Source organism: Phocoena phocoena, chromosome 2, assembly GCF_963924675.1.
Source record: "Phocoena phocoena chromosome 2, mPhoPho1.1, whole genome shotgun sequence".
Classification (NCBI taxonomy): domain Eukaryota; kingdom Metazoa; phylum Chordata; class Mammalia; order Artiodactyla; family Phocoenidae; genus Phocoena; species Phocoena phocoena.
The window spans coordinates 118680090-118697220 of record NC_089220.1 but is presented as its reverse complement, the minus strand read 5'-3'; the positions used below and the strand labels follow the sequence as shown (position 1 = coordinate 118697220).

The 17131-nt window shown below is 49.0% G+C and overlaps 2 protein-coding genes across 3 annotated transcripts in view; one reads left to right on the top strand and one right to left on the bottom strand.

Moving 5' to 3' along the window:
* The first annotated feature begins 236 nt into the window (after positions 1–236).
* ISL2 (ISL LIM homeobox 2) lies at positions 237–6040 on the top strand. The gene is made up of 6 exons (XM_065872383.1): positions 237–370; positions 1217–1406; positions 1692–1954; positions 3773–4056; positions 4668–4835; positions 5233–6040. Exons 1-6 carry the CDS (start codon positions 313–315, stop codon positions 5347–5349), a joined length of 1080 nt encoding a protein of 359 aa, XP_065728455.1. The 5' UTR covers positions 237–312; the 3' UTR covers positions 5350–6040.
* A 6294-nt stretch (positions 6041–12334) lies between these two features.
* The window catches only part of SCAPER (S-phase cyclin A associated protein in the ER), a 467237-nt gene continuing 462440 nt past the window's right edge, over positions 12335–17131 (bottom strand). For both annotated transcript variants that reach the window (XM_065871326.1, XM_065871328.1), the window contains 3 exons: positions 16876–17067; positions 14726–14777; positions 12335–12438 (listed from right to left, as the gene is read on the bottom strand). In XM_065871326.1, coding sequence (XP_065727398.1) covers positions 12335–12438; positions 14726–14777; positions 16876–17067 — 348 coding nt within the window. The remainder of the gene's footprint in view (positions 12439–14725; positions 14778–16875; positions 17068–17131) is intronic.

The window sequence follows — 17131 nt, the reverse complement described above, 5'->3', positions numbered from 1 at the left end:
CATTTCCTCCCAGCCAATCCTCCGTCACCCCCGCCTTCCACCCAATCTACCCCGCCCATCAGCCCCCAGGTCCCCAACACCTCCCCTGCATCCCCAGCGGTTCTGGGGAAGCTTCGTGACGCCACAGGTCCCGCCCCCAGCTCCGGCCACGGGCGAATGCGTGCTGACGTCATGCTGCGTGCGGGCCGGTGCGGAATCGCTCCTTCAACTCCGCGGGGCAGGAGGAGTTAGTTAGCAAAAGAGCCGAGGCTGGGCGCGCGACCTTCGTCTTTCTGCCCCTGGCCGCACGCTTTGCGCACATCTCTTTTCTGCATGGTGGATATTATTTTTCATTATCCTTTTCTGGGTACTATGGGGGATCATTCCAAGAGTAAGTCTTCCTGTGTGTGTGTGCGTTGTTAGTGTGTGTGCTTAATATGCAATATTTCTAACGCAGAAGAATGTTTAGTGGATTCTACAAGTGGCTTCTATTTGACAGGACACTGGGAGAGAAAAAAAAGAAAACGAATGCATTTTCCTGCAGGACCGCTTATCCGTTGGAATCCTGTTGTTTTAGTTTATAATTAAACACTCTTTCTCAAGCCTGCTAGGCTGACCTCAGGCTGTGAAATCTGCTTCTGTTTCGCGCTAAGGCAATAGGTTTGATTTAGGGATGTGGGCTTTTTTGTTTGTTTGCTTGCTTGCTTGTCTTTCGGCCTTTCCAATAAGGAAGATTTCTCTAGCTTGATCTGGGATATTTAAACTAAGAAAGGTCAGAGGATGAGCGGAGACTCCGCCGAAAGCTGATGTGTCTGTTTTGGGATAGGAGGGAGTCGCTGTGAGAGGGAGTGTGCGGACGGCAATGCCGGAACATCACCGTCCAGTATTGATAGCGTGGCGTCCGCAGGGTTTAAATGTCTATTTACGCTTTCTTCTCACTGACTTGTTATATTTTAGTTACAAGATATATCGATAAAACGCCTGTGTCCAAGTGAATGTAATAGCGAAAAAAATCGGGGAGGGGGATGGGGGAAGACAGAAAGCCTTCTCAAATTCAGAAGATTTTGTTTTTTCGTTTCCAATTGTCTGGACCTATGGAAAGCCCATTTCCTTTTTCTTGTGGTCGCAATTCTTGAAAGAGAGCGAGAGCGCCAGCGGGTTGGGTTGGGGCTGGAGCGGCCTCGGCCGGGGTCCGGGCAGCCAGGCCTGACGCGGGCCCCGCGCCCTTCCCCGGCAGAGAAGCCCGGGACGGCCATGTGCGTGGGCTGCGGGAGTCAGATCCACGACCAGTTTATCCTGCGGGTGTCGCCCGACCTCGAGTGGCACGCCGCCTGCCTCAAGTGCGCCGAGTGCAGCCAGTACCTGGACGAGACGTGCACGTGCTTCGTGAGAGACGGGAAGACCTACTGCAAGCGGGACTACGTCAGGTGAGGCCCGCGAGAGCCCGGGCGGCGCCACCGCCCACTGGGGCCGGGGCTCGAGGATGGCGGGCCGCCCGCGCGCCCCGGCGCGGGCAGAACACGGCCCCCAACCCCGAACGCGTGCCGCCGCACACCTCCTGGCCTGGGAACCCCCCGAGGGCTGGTCCCCGCAGCCTCCCTCTGGGCCACAAAGCGTCCTGGGCGCGCGTGCCCGGGGTGGGTAGCAGCCCGGCAGGCGAGGCCGGCCGCAGGCCCCGTGCTGACACCACCGCCCGTGCCTTGGGCCCGCAGGCTCTTCGGCATCAAGTGCGCCAAGTGCCAGGTGGGCTTCAGCAGCAGCGATCTGGTGATGCGGGCGCGGGACAGCGTGTACCACATCGAGTGTTTCCGCTGTTCCGTGTGCAGCCGCCAGCTGCTGCCCGGCGACGAGTTCTCGCTGCGGGAGCACGAGCTGCTCTGCCGCGCCGACCACGGCCTTCTGCTCGAGCGCGCTGCAGCCGGTAGCCCGCGTAGCCCCGGCCCCCTCCCCGGCGCCCGCGGCCTGCATCTGCCAGGTAAGCCGCTTGCGCCCGGTACTGCGCCGCCGGCTCGGGAGTGAGTGCATGGGTGTGTGTTCGTATGGGGGGTGGTTGTGATCGGACGAAAAGTTGTCACTTGGGTGTATTTCCGTTTGCCTGCAGTGTGGGGTTTTCTGGGTGAGTTCAGAACCCTGTGTTAGGAACGCGGCTGAGTGTGTGTTCGTGTGACGGGGAAAAATTGCATGTGGGTAAATGTGAGCCGGGATTGTGTGTATGAGTGTGCAGAATAGTGGGGAATTGTGTTCTCCGTGATCAGGAATATGTGGAACACAGTAGTAGGAGCAGGCAGGTGAATGATCCCGGGGAATCTGAAGTGGTGACTTTGTCTGTGGAACTTGTACTCGGAATTTCAAGCAGTACGTGTGTTGTCAGAGAGAAAAGATAGGTTTGCCTGGGGGTATGTGTGTAAGGAATACAGTTCCCAGCCTAGAGGTGGGTTCAGCCAGCCAGAAGCCCACCCGTAAGGACAGCTCTGAAGGCTAACCACTCAGCAAAGAGCTAGTGTCTGCATTTGTCTTTTGAGGCCCAGTTTGATGAACAACTTAGCCAAACGTTTCTCGGTGGGGAAGGAGTGGACGTACAGTGGACTCAGGGATCATACACCTCAGGGGATGCTCTGGGTCCTAATCAGGAGATGCCCAGAGTTGGGTTCTAAGTGTGTGGTTACCGGGTAGGAACAGTGACTCTGGCTGAGCAGTTACCAGCAAGTAGCCACAGACCTGAAGCACCAATCTCTAGACCAGGCTGAGCCTCTGGGTGCTGTGTGCTTGAAGTGCTCCCACTTCCTCTGGTCCTCCCTTCATTCCCGTATAGAATGAGAAAATTGGGCTAGATGGGCTGTTTGTAAATATTTATCCAGATCTAGATATGCCCAGAAGAGGATATAAATTGAAACAGTGAGACTTGTATCCAAACCTGGTTCAGATGGGAGTGCGAAACAGGATGAAGCCAGTGTTGAGGGCACCCTGGTCTCGGGTGTCGGAGGGGCTCCCTTTTGTTTGCTGCGGGTTGCGGGCCGCGGGAATCCGGCCCTAAATACCCGATTCTACTTAACCTGGGGTTGAGAGAACCCAAGGCCGAGTGAGGAAAGTGCCAGCGGCTGCGCTCGGGCCGGGAGGGCGGCCACTGGGCCAGGGAACCTGGAGCCTTGAGGGCGGAGACCCGGCGGGCCGAGGCCCGAGGGCGGGCAGAAAGGAACCGTTCCAGGCCCTGGAGGCCCACTCGCGCCCCAGGGCAGGCCTTCGCGACACACGGCCTGGCCCTGTCCGAGAGGCCTCTGAATCAGGGAGAAGGGCTCTTGGGGGCCACCCGGGAGCGGGAGACAAGCCCCCCAATTACGAGGCAGCGCGGCGCTTGGGGTCCGCGTGGGTCCCCTTACCCTTTCCCCGTCCAGCGTCCCGGGCGCGCCTCCTTCCTCTTCCTCTGAAACTCCGACTTCTTCCGGAGAGCTTCCCTCGTCCCGCGGAACCCACGCGGGCATTCCTAGGGTCTGGTAAGTGGAGGAAGCACAGCGGGGGTCGGCCACTCCCGTCCCGCACAGGCCTAGCTCGGAACTCCCACGCCCCGCTTGCGCGCTGGCGAGATCGCTGCGGGGAGCCCTGTGGAGGAACTAGGGAAGGGACGAAAATGCACACCTTTTTCCGGGTAGGGCGAACAGACGGAAAGGGAGAGAAGACGAACAATTAAACGGAATAAACGAGAAACGAAATCGGGCCCCGGAGGACTCGGCCGCCGCGGGGCCGGGCGCAGGGAGAGTGAGTGGCGGTCACTCTCTCATCTCTCGCTCCCTTGCAGACCCGGGATCGGGCCGGCAGCCCTCGCTGCGTCCGCACGTGCACAAACAGACCGAGAAGACAACCCGCGTGCGGACCGTGCTCAACGAGAAGCAGCTGCACACTCTGCGGACGTGCTACGCCGCTAACCCGCGGCCCGACGCGCTCATGAAGGAGCAGCTGGTGGAGATGACCGGCCTGAGCCCGCGGGTCATACGCGTCTGGTTCCAGAACAAACGGTGCAAGGACAAGAAGAAATCCATCCTCATGAAGCAGCTGCAGCAGCAGCAGCACAATGACAAGACGGTGAGAGACTGGGAGCTGGAGGATCGGATCGGGTGGAGCCTCGGGTTCGCCCTGCGGCATCTGCGTGCCCATTTCTGGGCCGGCTCTTGGGAGATCCAGGGGGAACTGGGCTCCCCAATAGCGTGTGTTGGTGCTTTCAGAGCAAGGCTTACCTTGGGGTTGAAGGCTTCTTAATTACTGTATCCGAGGTCAGGTCTTCCCCAGTTCCAGCGGCAGACCAGAGTTGGGGTCTGGGGCGTAGTTCGGAGCTCAAGGTGGCATGTTTGCCAGAGCCAGCAAGTCGGGGCGGGTTGTGTCCTTCTCTCAGCATGACTCGGTTTGAACACTTTTCCTCTGCAAACCTGGAGAGGGATGGGAACGCAGGCCTCACGTTCGTTCCCTTGCCATGTTGGCTTCCAGCACCGAGGCTGGCCTATGGTGGCTGGTTTTGGGCCCGAGGAATTTGCACTGGATAAGGCGGGCTCACTCGGCTGCGGACAAGGGTATGCCTCCCCTAAACCGTTTCAGGCTCCAAATCACGTGCCAGTGCCTGGGGCCCCAGTCTCAAAGATGTCGGGAAACACAAGACCTAATTCGAGCATCTTCCACCCTCTCTTCTGCTTGTCCCGCAGAGCCTGCAGGGACTGACCGGGACGCCCCTGGTGGCGGGCAGCCCCATCCGTCACGAGAGCGCCGTGCAGGGCAGTGCAGTTGAGGTGCAGACATACCAGCCGCCATGGAAAGCGCTCAGCGAGTTCGCCCTCCAGAGTGACCTGGACCAACCCGCCTTCCAGCAGCTGGTGAGGCCCTGCTCTACCCGCCCGGAACTCAGGACTCCGGGGGAGGTGGGGTGGATTTAGCCACTTAGCCAAGGTGGGAAGGGGTGGGGGTTTCTCAGGGGATGAGGGGCTTGGGGGTTGGGGGGAGGTGGGTAGCTGCAACCGCACCCGGCTCATTAATTCGCTCTAAACCAGGTCTCCCTGGATTAAAGCGCTGGCAGGGGAGGTCGAGGGATTACCCAACCCGCAGCCCCGCCCTAATACCCCTGCGTGCGCTTGGGGACCTGGCCGACTTATCCAAGGGCCTGCTCCCAGCCGGTGGCTTGTCCCCAAGGGACACCTTTGGGAGTAGGTGGCCCGGGAAAACCAGCTCGGGCGCTTCTTCACCCGATCCTTCCCGGTGTCTCCGCTGCCCCAGGTCTCCTTCTCTGAGTCTGGCTCCCTAGGCAACTCCTCCGGCAGCGACGTGACCTCCCTGTCCTCGCAGCTCCCGGACACCCCCAACAGCATGGTGCCGAGTCCCGTGGAAACGTGAGGGGGACCCTTCCCCGCCAGCCCGCGGACCTCGCATGCTCCCTGCATGAGACTTACCCATGCTCAGGCCATTCCAGCTCCGAAAACTCTCTCGCCTTTGTAATTATTATTATTGCTATTTAAAGAGAGAGGACTGAGAGAAGCGGTCGGGATAGCCAAAAGCGCCGGGACGCAACCTGCTTTCACCAGACTGGAAAGCCCTGCTCCGAGGACTTTTCTTTTTACAAAACCAGAATTTGGGTTTACTAACGTTAGCTCTGCCATCTCTTCTCCCTCGCTCGGCGTGGCCGCCGCCGCTCTATTGCCGCGCCCCCCCCGCCCACGTACCCACTCGTGCGTGGAGAACGCGCAGGTCAGGTCCCGCGCCGGCCCAGCCCCGAGCTCGCCCACGCGGATGCAGGCACCTGCCGCCGCCCGGCCCCGCGCTCCCAGGTGGCCTCGACCCGGCTCTAGCGGGGAAGAGGACGGGGCAATCCAAAGGAACAGGCACTCAATCCCCCAAAGCGCATGATTGCCGGAAAAAAGTAGAAACGAGACTTTCCTTGAAAATGTTTTAAATTATCGGTCGACGGAGGACAGAGTGTGTGAGCCTTTGCCGAACAAAACGTAAGTTATTGTTATTTATTGTGAGGACAGCCAGTTCATAGTGGGACGAATATTTTGATCTTAATAAAAAAAGATAATAACCCGATCGATGCTGCTCCTGTGTGCTGTTGGTGCAGCGGGAGGGCTGGACGAAGGCAGGTTGGGGTTGGGGCTTGTTTCAACGAAGATGAGGCTCCGCGCAGGGCCCACCGCTGGTGCCCGCGCCTCGCGCGCCACTGGCCCGCGTGCTCCCGCGCAGACAGGGGCGGGCCCGGCGGGGATTGGGCGCCGCGCGGGGGGCGGGGCTGGGTCCCTGTGCTCCGTGCGCCCCGTGCGGCCCAGCGAGGCCCAGAGAAGCATGTGAGAGCCCAGGACCTCCCGGAAGCCTGCGCGCTCCCTGTTGGCTCTCCACTCTTAGCGTTTCGCGGCAGAAGCCCGCGGGGCGGTGGGGTGACCCCGTTTGGGCCGGGAAACCTGCGATGTTCCGATGGCGGCCGTTTGGCTGGCTAGGGCCAGCGTTTCCGTCTCAACCTGGCCTCAGCTCCTGCAGCTGGACCCAGCCTGGCGTCCCTCAAGTCCCCCTCGACCCTCGCTCCACTTTCGGCCGGGTGCACTCGGCCCCCCGCCTGCGTTTCTTTTTCCGCGGGTCTGGAAGCCCGAACCCCCACCCCCGGGCGCCTCACCCGCCTGCCACCCGGGCCCTGCCGCCGAGCAGCGAGGCCAGCCCGCGCGCCCCGGGGCGAACAGGGGGGCCTTGATGGCTCGTCCTCGGCGCTGTCCCCAGAGTGGATGCGCGACGTGATCAATCCCGCTGCATTTATTAATTCCCCCGTCTAGACAGAGGAGAAGGCCGTGCGGCGGCTCCTTATCTGCATTTGGCATCACCTGCAAGCGATACACTGAAGGAGCCACAACAAGCCCCCGCTAGGATCGAGGCTGCCAGGGAAAATAAGTCCACCCAGAACCAGTCTGGCGTGTCCTTGGTTTATTTTCTTTCCAGACCCGAAATGCAGGGGGCGGGGGATGGCCCGGGTGGGAGGGAGCTGGGAATGGCCCCTGGATATGCCGTGCCCAGGTCACTTGGTGTGACATTTCAAACCCCTGTGACTTGTTTTCTTGAAAACTGGCTTTAGTGATCGCAGGAAATAACCAAGAGATACTGAATCTCCAGCAGGCCCCCGGGCAAGCACAAAAAACCGGGAGGCTCAGGTTTTACCCTTCGCAAATATTTAACCCTTTGGCAGCCTGGGGTAATTCTTTTCCCAGACCAGTCCTCTTTTGGTGGACTCAGAAAGCTGCCAGCCTGCCAGTGATTCCACTACTCTTGAACAATCTCTGGCATTGGGTTTCCTTGTCCCTCCAAGTTAAAAGACCCTTAAGTAGCTCCTTCTTTGTCCAGGCATTGTTTTGAAAGAGGGCAATGCCCTTACTGAGTAGGGGATAGTTGCAATCTTAGCTCAGGTAGCTTCTGGTAAGGAAAAATGTGTCCGAGGGGGCATCTGTGGTTGCTAGATAGAGGAATCGATGCTTTCTGTTGAAAAGCCATGCGCCGATTGGATGCCAGAGGCTGCTGTAGATGTTTCAGCTGAACTGATGGCAGAATTCCATCAGCAGGTTTCTCCCTTTCCCCCTCATTAGAGATGGGAGGCTGGAAGACTGGCTGGCAATTGAGGAGGTGGGAAGATCGGGCCACATTTATATTTTACTTCCTGAAAGTCAAGGTGATGCTAGCACAAAAATTAAAGAGAATCTTCCCCTCTTCAGAATTTAGGAAATGGTGCTGCAGACTTAGAGATAAGGGGAGAGATATGTAGGGTTAATGAGGACCAGCTTTACTCTCAAGTGCCCAGAAAGTGTTTTAATAATCAGGGTTAGATTCTTTGAGGGTTCATTCCCTTAACTTAGATCATTCCCTCCCAAACAGAACTATAGATATTTCCCTTTACCTTCTGGCTGGCCATTGGATTAGGGGGCTAAACTTACAAGAAATCTTACTTTTGAAAACTTTTGATTTATCCAGAGTACTGGGTTTTGTCATTTTTAAAAAGGAAATAACAGGTTCTTGAATTTTAAAAAATTCATTAATGGTTGTTAATTAGCTCTGAATTTTTGCTTTGAACACACTGCAGTGTTTTAATGCTACAAATGGAAACATCTGCCTATCTAATTACAGTCACCTCCTCCCTTGCCATCCATAGATCAAAAATCTAATTCCTCTTTTTGATATTTATATGAGTGTGTCTGTTTTTGAATATTGGGATATTATGCAGATCACGGTGGTTACTGTGTATTAGGATACCTGTATCTATGTGTATTGCTGTATGAAACATCACAAGCTGTTCTCCTGTAGTTTGTTGCTAGCCACCCAAAGGGGCACATCGTTTTCCTTGTGGGTTTCCAAGGAAAGGGGTTAACTCTGAAGCCTTATTACAGCGGTCCCTGGTGAGGTGTCAGATCTATGGTTAGTTAGTTACATTAATAAATATGTTTTACTTGTTCCCAGGTCATCTTTAAACATCTTCTGTAATACAGTAGGGATTTCCTTGTAAATTAAACTACCTGTAACAATTACAAGTGTTGTATTTTATGCTTACTGAACTTTTAAAGTGAGATACCCAGCTGTGTAGTAAAAAAAGTCAGTTCAATCAAAGAGGCCATAGATGGGAAATGGGAGTAAGTTATTTAACTAGATTCACCTTAGAATACGATTTTCTCAATGGATTTATCTAATAATTTGGATAGCTCTATGTAATGGAGGCAGAAAGGGATTCCCAGAGATGGAAAAGTTTATGGCTATTACACCACAAAATTTAATACATATTGAAAGGCTGCACAATTCTGGGAAATTCAGAGTCCCTGTGGCAGTATTCCCGACGAACTTTAATTTTTAATGGGTTGTGGAACAGAAATCAGCCTTTCAGTTTTGAATATGAAATAGCTTAAAGCTTAGTTTTGTCAGAGCTGCAAATACTGGGTTTAAATGTGACGTTGTCTAAGACTGTTCTCTAAAAAATGTGAGATTCTGCCGCTGCTGTCTGGGGGAGGGCATAAATTGCCACACATTTAGCTAGCTGTCTTTTCCCATACAAGTATTCACCAAAGAGAGCAAGAGAATTAGTTGACTAGCAGCACGCTGGAGAGGGGAAACAATGAATGAATAATAAACGATTTGCAGAGGAGTTCCCAATGGACTTGTGATAAAAGCAGGAAATTCAGAGAGTTTATTAAGCTGATGTAGGGAAGATTAGAGGCTTTTAAATATGGGTCTGATTGATGTAAAGGTAAACTTTCTTCAGGATACTGGGATTCAGTGCAATAACGAGGATTGTGTGACCAATTACAGACTAGCACCTTGTTGATGGAGACTGTGCATGGAAGATGCAGATAAATGGAGCTAGGCTGAGAGCAGTAATGGGAGAGACAAAGGGCACAGAGAAATACTCCATTGGGATCCAGATGTGGAGTGGTGTAGGGGGAGTGGTTCAATTTATAAAGCAAGTTTGGCGCCCGGCAGAAATCATGCCAGAAAGGCTGGAGTGCTAGGCGAGGCCATGTTTTGGATCGGGGCACTGCCTGGTCCATAAGGTCAAGGGCTCGTGAGAGAGTGGGTCAGGGGGTGAGCGGAGGGGCAGGAGTTCAGGAAGCCTGAGCGATTCCTCAGTGGGAAACAGGATATTCAAGGCAGTAGTTTCAGTGTTTAAGGCAGGAGACCCCAGTGTTCGTTCGGGGCGTGGGAGCAGGGAGAGGGACGTGGAAGAAGAGGAATGGTGAGGAAGGAGTAATCCCTTCCCAGATTATTGAGACCCAAGAATTCAGAAAGCTTGGCAAGGAGCTCTGGAAAAAATGGCCCACGTGCTTTTCTTCCTGGGGAAGGAAGGAAAGATGGTAGAGGAGGCGAGGTCCGGACCTAGATTCAGGGTTCGAGGGTCACAGCGCCTCCAATTGCCTGTAGGGAGGGAGAGGCTCCGGAACTCGGCAGAAAGCGGCTTCCTGCTGGGCGTCCGGTGTGACGAGCCCTGTAGAGCTCCGGGAAAGCGAGCTGCCGCCTAGAGCGGGAAATTCGGTTGGGCAGCGGCGTTGGGCGTTCAAATGTCGCTGCCCCCGGACCTCGGGCGGCTTTTACCTATTTGGCTCAAATTCTGAGCTCTAAAGCCTGGGCAGAATTGTTACCTTTGCTCCGACTGGGCCCTGTCGCGTCGTCAGGTTTACAGGCTGGACCCAGCAGAGACTTTTCGCTTCGGCCCAGCGGGTCCACCTGTGGCCCCTGAGCCTCGGGAGACGCGGGACGTGGCCCCCGCCCCAGGAGAAAGCCAGTTGGTGGCACTTGTCTCCGCAAATTGGAACAAGATGTGCCTGTGCTCACCTGCGCACTGTTCTCTCCCCACCCCCGGAGAGTTTAGAAGTAGTAAAACCCAAGGGAGTTAGAGCTTAAATCACTCTGGCCCTGCGGAGCGCACAATAAAGGAGGGAACTTGAGACCTGCAGAAACCGCGCGGGTCGGGAGTCACAGAGGAGCGCCAGGCCCGATCCTCGCAGGCTCCCCAGCCGGGTGGAGCCGGGGTTTGTCTCAAACAAACCCTCTCCCCTCCCGGACGAGGGGGCCAAATGAGACCATTCAATTAAATGTTTAATTGCGAATTCTGGTATGGTTTCTGGAAGGTTAATCACAGCTGTCTCAATTATTTATGGCTTTTTGGCAAATTTCCGACCAGATAAGAAGTATATTCTGTGAAGCGTCTTGCAGGAAATCTGATAAATATTTGATTATTCCTTTCAGCTACAAGGATTCTGCGTCCACGCCCCAAGACCCGCGGGGCAAGCGGGATTTGGGAACTCCTCCCCTGGTTGGGGCGCCCCGGGCGACGGCGGGTCGAGCAAGGAGCCGGCCGCCGACACCTGGCTCCCCGGCCCTCGGGCAGCGAAGCCCGGGCCGCCGTCCTGGAGGAGGGCGCGGGCGCCAGGGCCCAGCCCCTCGGCCTCCCGGGGGCGCGGCGCTCAGCCCGGCCGCGGCTCGAGGTGTTTCGGAGCGCGCCGCGGGGAGGGTCCGGGGTCCTGGGTCGGGCGCCCCGGGCCGAGTCGCCGCCGAGCCCTGGGAGCGGGCTCCGCCGAGGCGGCAGGGACTTCCCGAGAGTCGGTCCCACTGGCCTCGGAGCCGCCGTCCCCGCCCCGAGCCCAGCCGGGCTTCGGCCCCGCAGCCCGAGCGCGGAAGACGCCGGGTCCCGGGCGGCGGAAGTACAGAGCGCACTGGGATGCGTTCGCTTTTTCTTTTTTTTCGTTTGAAATTGGATCTCTTTATTTTCTGTTTGCAAAGGAGTAAAAACAGCATATACAAAACTCGGCAGCCTTGTGAGGCTCCAAAAAGAAGGGTCCTGAACATTAGGTAGCTAAATTTGCTTTCAACAATCCGATGAAACTTCTGTATTTTCCAGTCCCCTCCGCCTCCAGTCTTGAATCTGATACTATTAAAACCATTTTTTCCCCCCCGACCAGATCTTTCTTCTTGGTAATGTTTGATCCTTATCTGACAGAAATTATTACCAATGTCACTCAGTGACCGGCTTAGCACTGACCGTTGGCTTAAGGTGGAGAACCGATGAGAACAAGATATGAAAAGGTCAACATCTCCTGGCAGACACTCCTCCGTGCACAGGAGTTGAAAACTTCAATTCAAAGCCCTTGTGACCGTCTGTTTTATTTTTACTTCGGTTTTCATTGCAGTTATTTGAGAAAATACTTTAGGGTGATTCACTATGGTTGATCTTTTTGGATCCCTAATTTTTATTCTGGAGAATTTCAGTTCAGCGATGCTATTTCTATAGGAGACTCTCAGTATTGGCCGCTAGGAAAGTTTAAGCAGACCAACGAATATAATGCTTTAAATTCATTTCAAATAGCCCCCAAAACATATTATGTAATTAGAATATAAAACTGTTATAAACACCTTTTACTCAAACCTATAAAAGGGAAATTTAGAGCAGGTTAACTTTTAGTAAGTCTTTAATTAAGATACTTCCGGAGTTGGAATTAACGTTTTTCTTTCAGATTTGTATTGCTTTAACAAGAAAAGTCATCATTGCAAACAGAATAAGTTATTTTATTACAAGAACAAAACAGACTTGCTAATTTTATGTCTAATTTTACCCACATTACAAATGCAAAGTATATATTATCATAGGATGTAAGTTACCAAACTCCAAAATATTGTGCATAAATGAAATAAACTCAACTTGCAGAATTAGAAAGAACATTAAAGTATCTACAGTCTTTATAAATAGTGCAAAGTATATACCATATCTACAGAGTATAAACATGTGAAAATGAACTTCTTGAGGAACAGTTAGAATGTTTGATCAGTTTAAAATATTAATGAGGGTACTCAAATATACAACCAACCAAAACATTTATTTTTTCTCTTTTTTTAAGAAAAACTGTCGAGCTTCTTCCCAGGCCTGCTGAGGAAATCTGTTAGCCAGCTCAAGATAGTCTTGGGAACCAAGGCATTTTCCTGAGAGAGAAAAAAAAGAAGAGTAAAATTAAAAAGAGTTAAATTCTTCAAAATGTAAGAAATGAAAATTATTTTGATATCTGAGTACAAAATGGAGACTTACTCTTCAAGTAAATCATGATGCAAATTTAAGTAAAGGTAACTGATCTATATCTATTATAGTATAAAATATATAATATATATTTTAATCACAATCTATTTCATGCTTCTAACCTATTCAGACATTAACCCCTATGTAAAACATTGTGAAAAACATTGTTTTTGGACTCTGGAGTAAGAAAATAAGTAAATAAGTATGGTAAACAACATAAAGTGACAGTCATGTATTCCATCCTTAAGTTAGCCTTGAAAGGCTAAATCTGTATGTAAACTTTACCGTTATTTTCTAAAATAGTCTATTTAATCTAAAACATGATTTTAGTTTAAACATAACTTTAAAAATGCTCCAGTCTGGCACTCAGTCACCTAACAAAGCAGAGGGACCTTGTCAGGAGCCTTACTGGCTCTTGAAACAAACGATCTCCTGGCCAGCCAGTCATCTAGCAGCGAGTATTTGAAAAACAGAATTCTTCCTCAGCAATAAGAATGTGGTGCTGCCAGGAGCTGCTTTACACTTAGAACTTAGAGGTTCACCTGGGCAATGAACTCAACATCTTGAAACATCTTGAAACATTTTGGGGGGATTTAATCTAAGCAAAAGGGGAACAGATGTCCAAGGTGCAAACTGGCAACTTAGTGTGGCATCATCATTTTTTAAAATCAAGTAAGCATATTATGAGCTGTCACCAGTAGAGTGATGACTTTTTCTAAGCAAAGCAGAGAACAGTTCCCTATTTGTTGGTTTGTGGATTAACCCATAGTAAATCCACATTGGGGAAAGCATGAAAGCCAGAGAAGATGGTCCCTTGGAAAAGGAAAGAAGGTTGAAACCAAGCAGACAGAGTCAGCCCCTGGGACTTCGCCTGCCAGATAGGCAGCAAATTGTGACTCATCCTTACGTCAGGAGAAAGAGGAAGAAAAAAGAATGTCTATACTTCTTACTGGCAAAAAAATTGCTGTACAATTAAAAAATAAATTAAAAAATACATTAGAAGATTTTTCTAGGCATTTTCATAAATTCAAAATTTAAAACATTGTTTTATAAGGTATAGTAACAAATTATGCTGATTTCTCTCTAGCCTCCAACAGCTTAAAAAAAATGCTGTCACTGAGTCAGGGCAGAAGTGAACTTGCACACTCATGCAGGCTTAGACAAATGGTACCAACTATGATGTTGACTTGAATTTCTAAAAAGGGGCATAGCTTTCTATTTACTTCTCTGAGTGCCTGAATCAATAAAACATGACATTTTTTCATATTGTTACAGTTTTAGTTATATTCTCTTTTACGTACTTTTCAACACCTGCCCACTATAAATAATGTGTGTGTGTGAGACAGACAGACAGACACACACACCCCAGGGTGCCCTCCCCTTCTCCCAAGGAAAGGCTACTGAATGGGTGCCCCATAGGGTTTTGCTGGGAGTAGACCTCTGGCCACTTTAAAGACTATCAAACTAATGGAAGAATTGGGGAAAATCTGGATTAAGGTCTCATTAATCAGAGATGCTGTCACGAGAGCCAGACAAAGAGCAACTTGTACTTCTCAATTACAGTGTGGGTAGCAGAATATTTCAAAAAGTAAATATGCACTTTAAAATTCTACATCTCAGCTCTGATCACAGGACTCACCTCAGCAGGAATGCTATAGGGAAAAAAAACCTTGTAAATCTTTTGGCCCCTGAAATGTGCTGTGCTCATCTTATGGCTTTTTCATCATGTAGAACAATTTTACACTTTTATTTTCAATAAAAAATTCAAGTACTTGAATTTAGGGGGATGTATGGGCTACTACCAATGACGATTTTATTCTGAACATGGAACCAAATGTATGTGATTTCAGCATTTATGTGATAATGTAGGCCAATATTAATGATCTGATTGTCTCTTGTATTGCAAAGTAGCTCTTTAGTAATTATTCGCCATTTATTATACCTTGCATGAGGTGAGTATAAATTACATAAAGACGTTTTGTGGTTTTCTTTTACTTCCATAGATTTCTCTGTATATTCTGATGTACTCATGCTTGATGACAAAATCAATTTCTTTATTCCCTGAAATATATTTGGTATCCGAATCTCAAATATTTTAGGTGATGTAATAAACTGATTTCTCTAACAGTTTCAGAGGGTTGAGTGAGAAATGTCCAGCTAACAAACACATGACATTTAATTTCAATAGAGACGTACCTTTGGGCTGATAAGACTGGGTATCTGCCTGACCCGGAGTCTGTGCAAAATCCTGTGTGAAACGAGAAAAGTGTTTTTTTAATACCAATGCTTTGGACAGAGAATTTTGCTGAGCGTGGCTTTAAAAATGCTTCTGGATTCTGAGGCAACTATTTTTTTTTAACATCTTTTAACATCCATTCTGCAGCTAAATCTTAAAGTCTAGTAATTTTACTCTTAGATGGAACATGAAAAATGTCATCTATAATATGTAAAGTTTCAGGAACCTAGGACAAACTACTAGCTCTTATTTTAAATATAATTTTCTAGTAACTATTAATCATCTAACACAGGGGACCTTGAAGAACCATTTTATAAACTAAAATCCAATGTATTTTCATTCCCTTGAGCACAGTTATTTATAGAAAAAAACCAAACTTGATTTAACTCCAGCAATCTAAAGTGCTATCCCAAATAAGCATTATAAGAAATTTCTGTAGTATTTATAAAATCTGTGTGCTAAAATAAAATGTATGTTAAATGTGTTACATTTACATTAAATTACATTTAATTGTGTGTTAACTGTAATGGAGGAGAGTTGAATTAGAAGTACTCCGAGATCAACACCAGATGAAAATAATATATATGATCCTTACTTCAGATTCTTATACCATTTATAGTTTTATAAATTGTTTTCCAAGCAGTTGAAAATGTAAGGGACTAAGTTGGCACAGATGCAAAATTGTCTTTGCTCAACAATCACTCTCTTGGTTCAACAATCACTGTCCTGGTTGAGGCCTCTCTGCTCATGCCATGAAAAACTGCATATCACCTCCCTGGCAGTCCCTGTCCCCCTTTCTTGCCTTACTTTTCTCCACAGCACTTAGTACCATCTGACATGCTATTTATTTTACTTATTTATTTGTTTTTTGTTTTGACTCCCCCCATTCTAATGAAAGACCCTTAAAGGAGGGAATTTGTATCTGTGTTATTTGCTGCTGTATTTCCAGTGCCTAGAGCAGTGCCCAGCACACCGAGGGCACTAAAAAATTAGTGAATGAAAGAAAGAATGAATTTTAAGATCACAGTCTTAAAATTCTCTGTAACATATTTTCTGTTTAAATTTAATCCTAAGGCTGTAAGAATATCTGAAGAATCCTAAATGTTAATATGAAAATTCATTAAGATTTTAATTATTAATCACAAGATGTTCTTTGAAAAATCTGTACCCTACCTATAGATCTGAATATCTTTGAAAAAATTTTCAGAAATTGGAATCCAGACTCAAACAGAACAATTAAGCCGAAAATAAAACATTTCTAAACAATTGATCTAGTATGTTTATTAACTGATCATCTAATAGAGGATAGTTTAAGAAATGTAAGCCACCGATTGCCATCTAAGGTGAAGAAGGCTTGGGGGACTCTTTAGCCATCCCAGCCAGCTGGGCACAGTTACACCCTTTCAAAAGTGATATTTGTATATTAGCCAGAATAAGGAACAATAACAATACAGAGCTCTGCTTTCTGTTTCATTATTATGAACAGAAAACACTGTCTATTAATCACATGTGCATCATGGAACAAAAACAGATTGGTTTTAGGGTGGAACATTTGAAGGAAAATGGAAGATTCTGATTCCAGTCCTACAGAATTTAACTGGATCAGAAAAATATAAGGCCATACTTAAAAGTTTTAGATTTAAGAAAAAGCAACGTAACAGATTTTTATTATACACACACAGGCTGTGTGTATTTATTTATTTAAAAATTTACTTTAAATATTTATTTAAAAATTTACAAATAAACTGACATTTTAATTGATCTTTCTTCAGCAATCATAACCTTTTCCCTATAAATAGACAAAAAGCAAGATGAATTAACAGTTAAAGCCTTAAAGAAGTCTTTTATAAAACATTTCCTTAGTGCAGGCTTACCATTTCATTAACTGGAAAAATACCCTTTTCTTGAAATCCTCCAAGTAGAAATGATACAACACCCAAACCCCAGTTTTACTATCATGATATTTTAGAAATTAATTTCAAGCACAGAAATATGTGAAATTTTTAAAAGGTAGCGTGGATGGCAAGAATAAACAGCTGGTTCGCTTTGACTTTTCAATTGCATTAGCTTACACACAGAGCCAGAGAATTAGGCATAACACAGAAGGTACCTGAATGAACGTGGCCAGTAGAACACAGCTCATCTCCTGCTCCAGAATGATCTTGTTCTGAAGATTGTTGTAACAAGCAGCGATAAGTGAAGGGAACAGCACTTTGATCAGCCGTGGGTCACTGAAATACTGGAAGGGCAACTGGCAAAGCTTCTGCAGCACCGTGGGGTGGCGGCCGGACTGCACGATGACCTGAAACAGAGCAGGAACCCCAGGTCAGCTGCCAAAAAGCCCCGGGCTGCCTGCCCTGTGTCCC

Excerpts from the sequence above, each read along its gene's own strand:
- ISL2 (XM_065872383.1), top strand. The coding sequence starts at position 313 with ATGGTGGATATTATTTTTCATTATCCTTTTCTGGGTACTATGGGGGAT. Across the intron at positions 4,057-4,667 it reads AGCAGCACAATGACAAGACG|AGCCTGCAGGGACTGACCGG; the intron begins GTGAGAGACTGG and ends CTTGTCCCGCAG. Across the intron at positions 4,836-5,232 it reads AACCCGCCTTCCAGCAGCTG|GTCTCCTTCTCTGAGTCTGG; the intron begins GTGAGGCCCTGC and ends CCGCTGCCCCAG.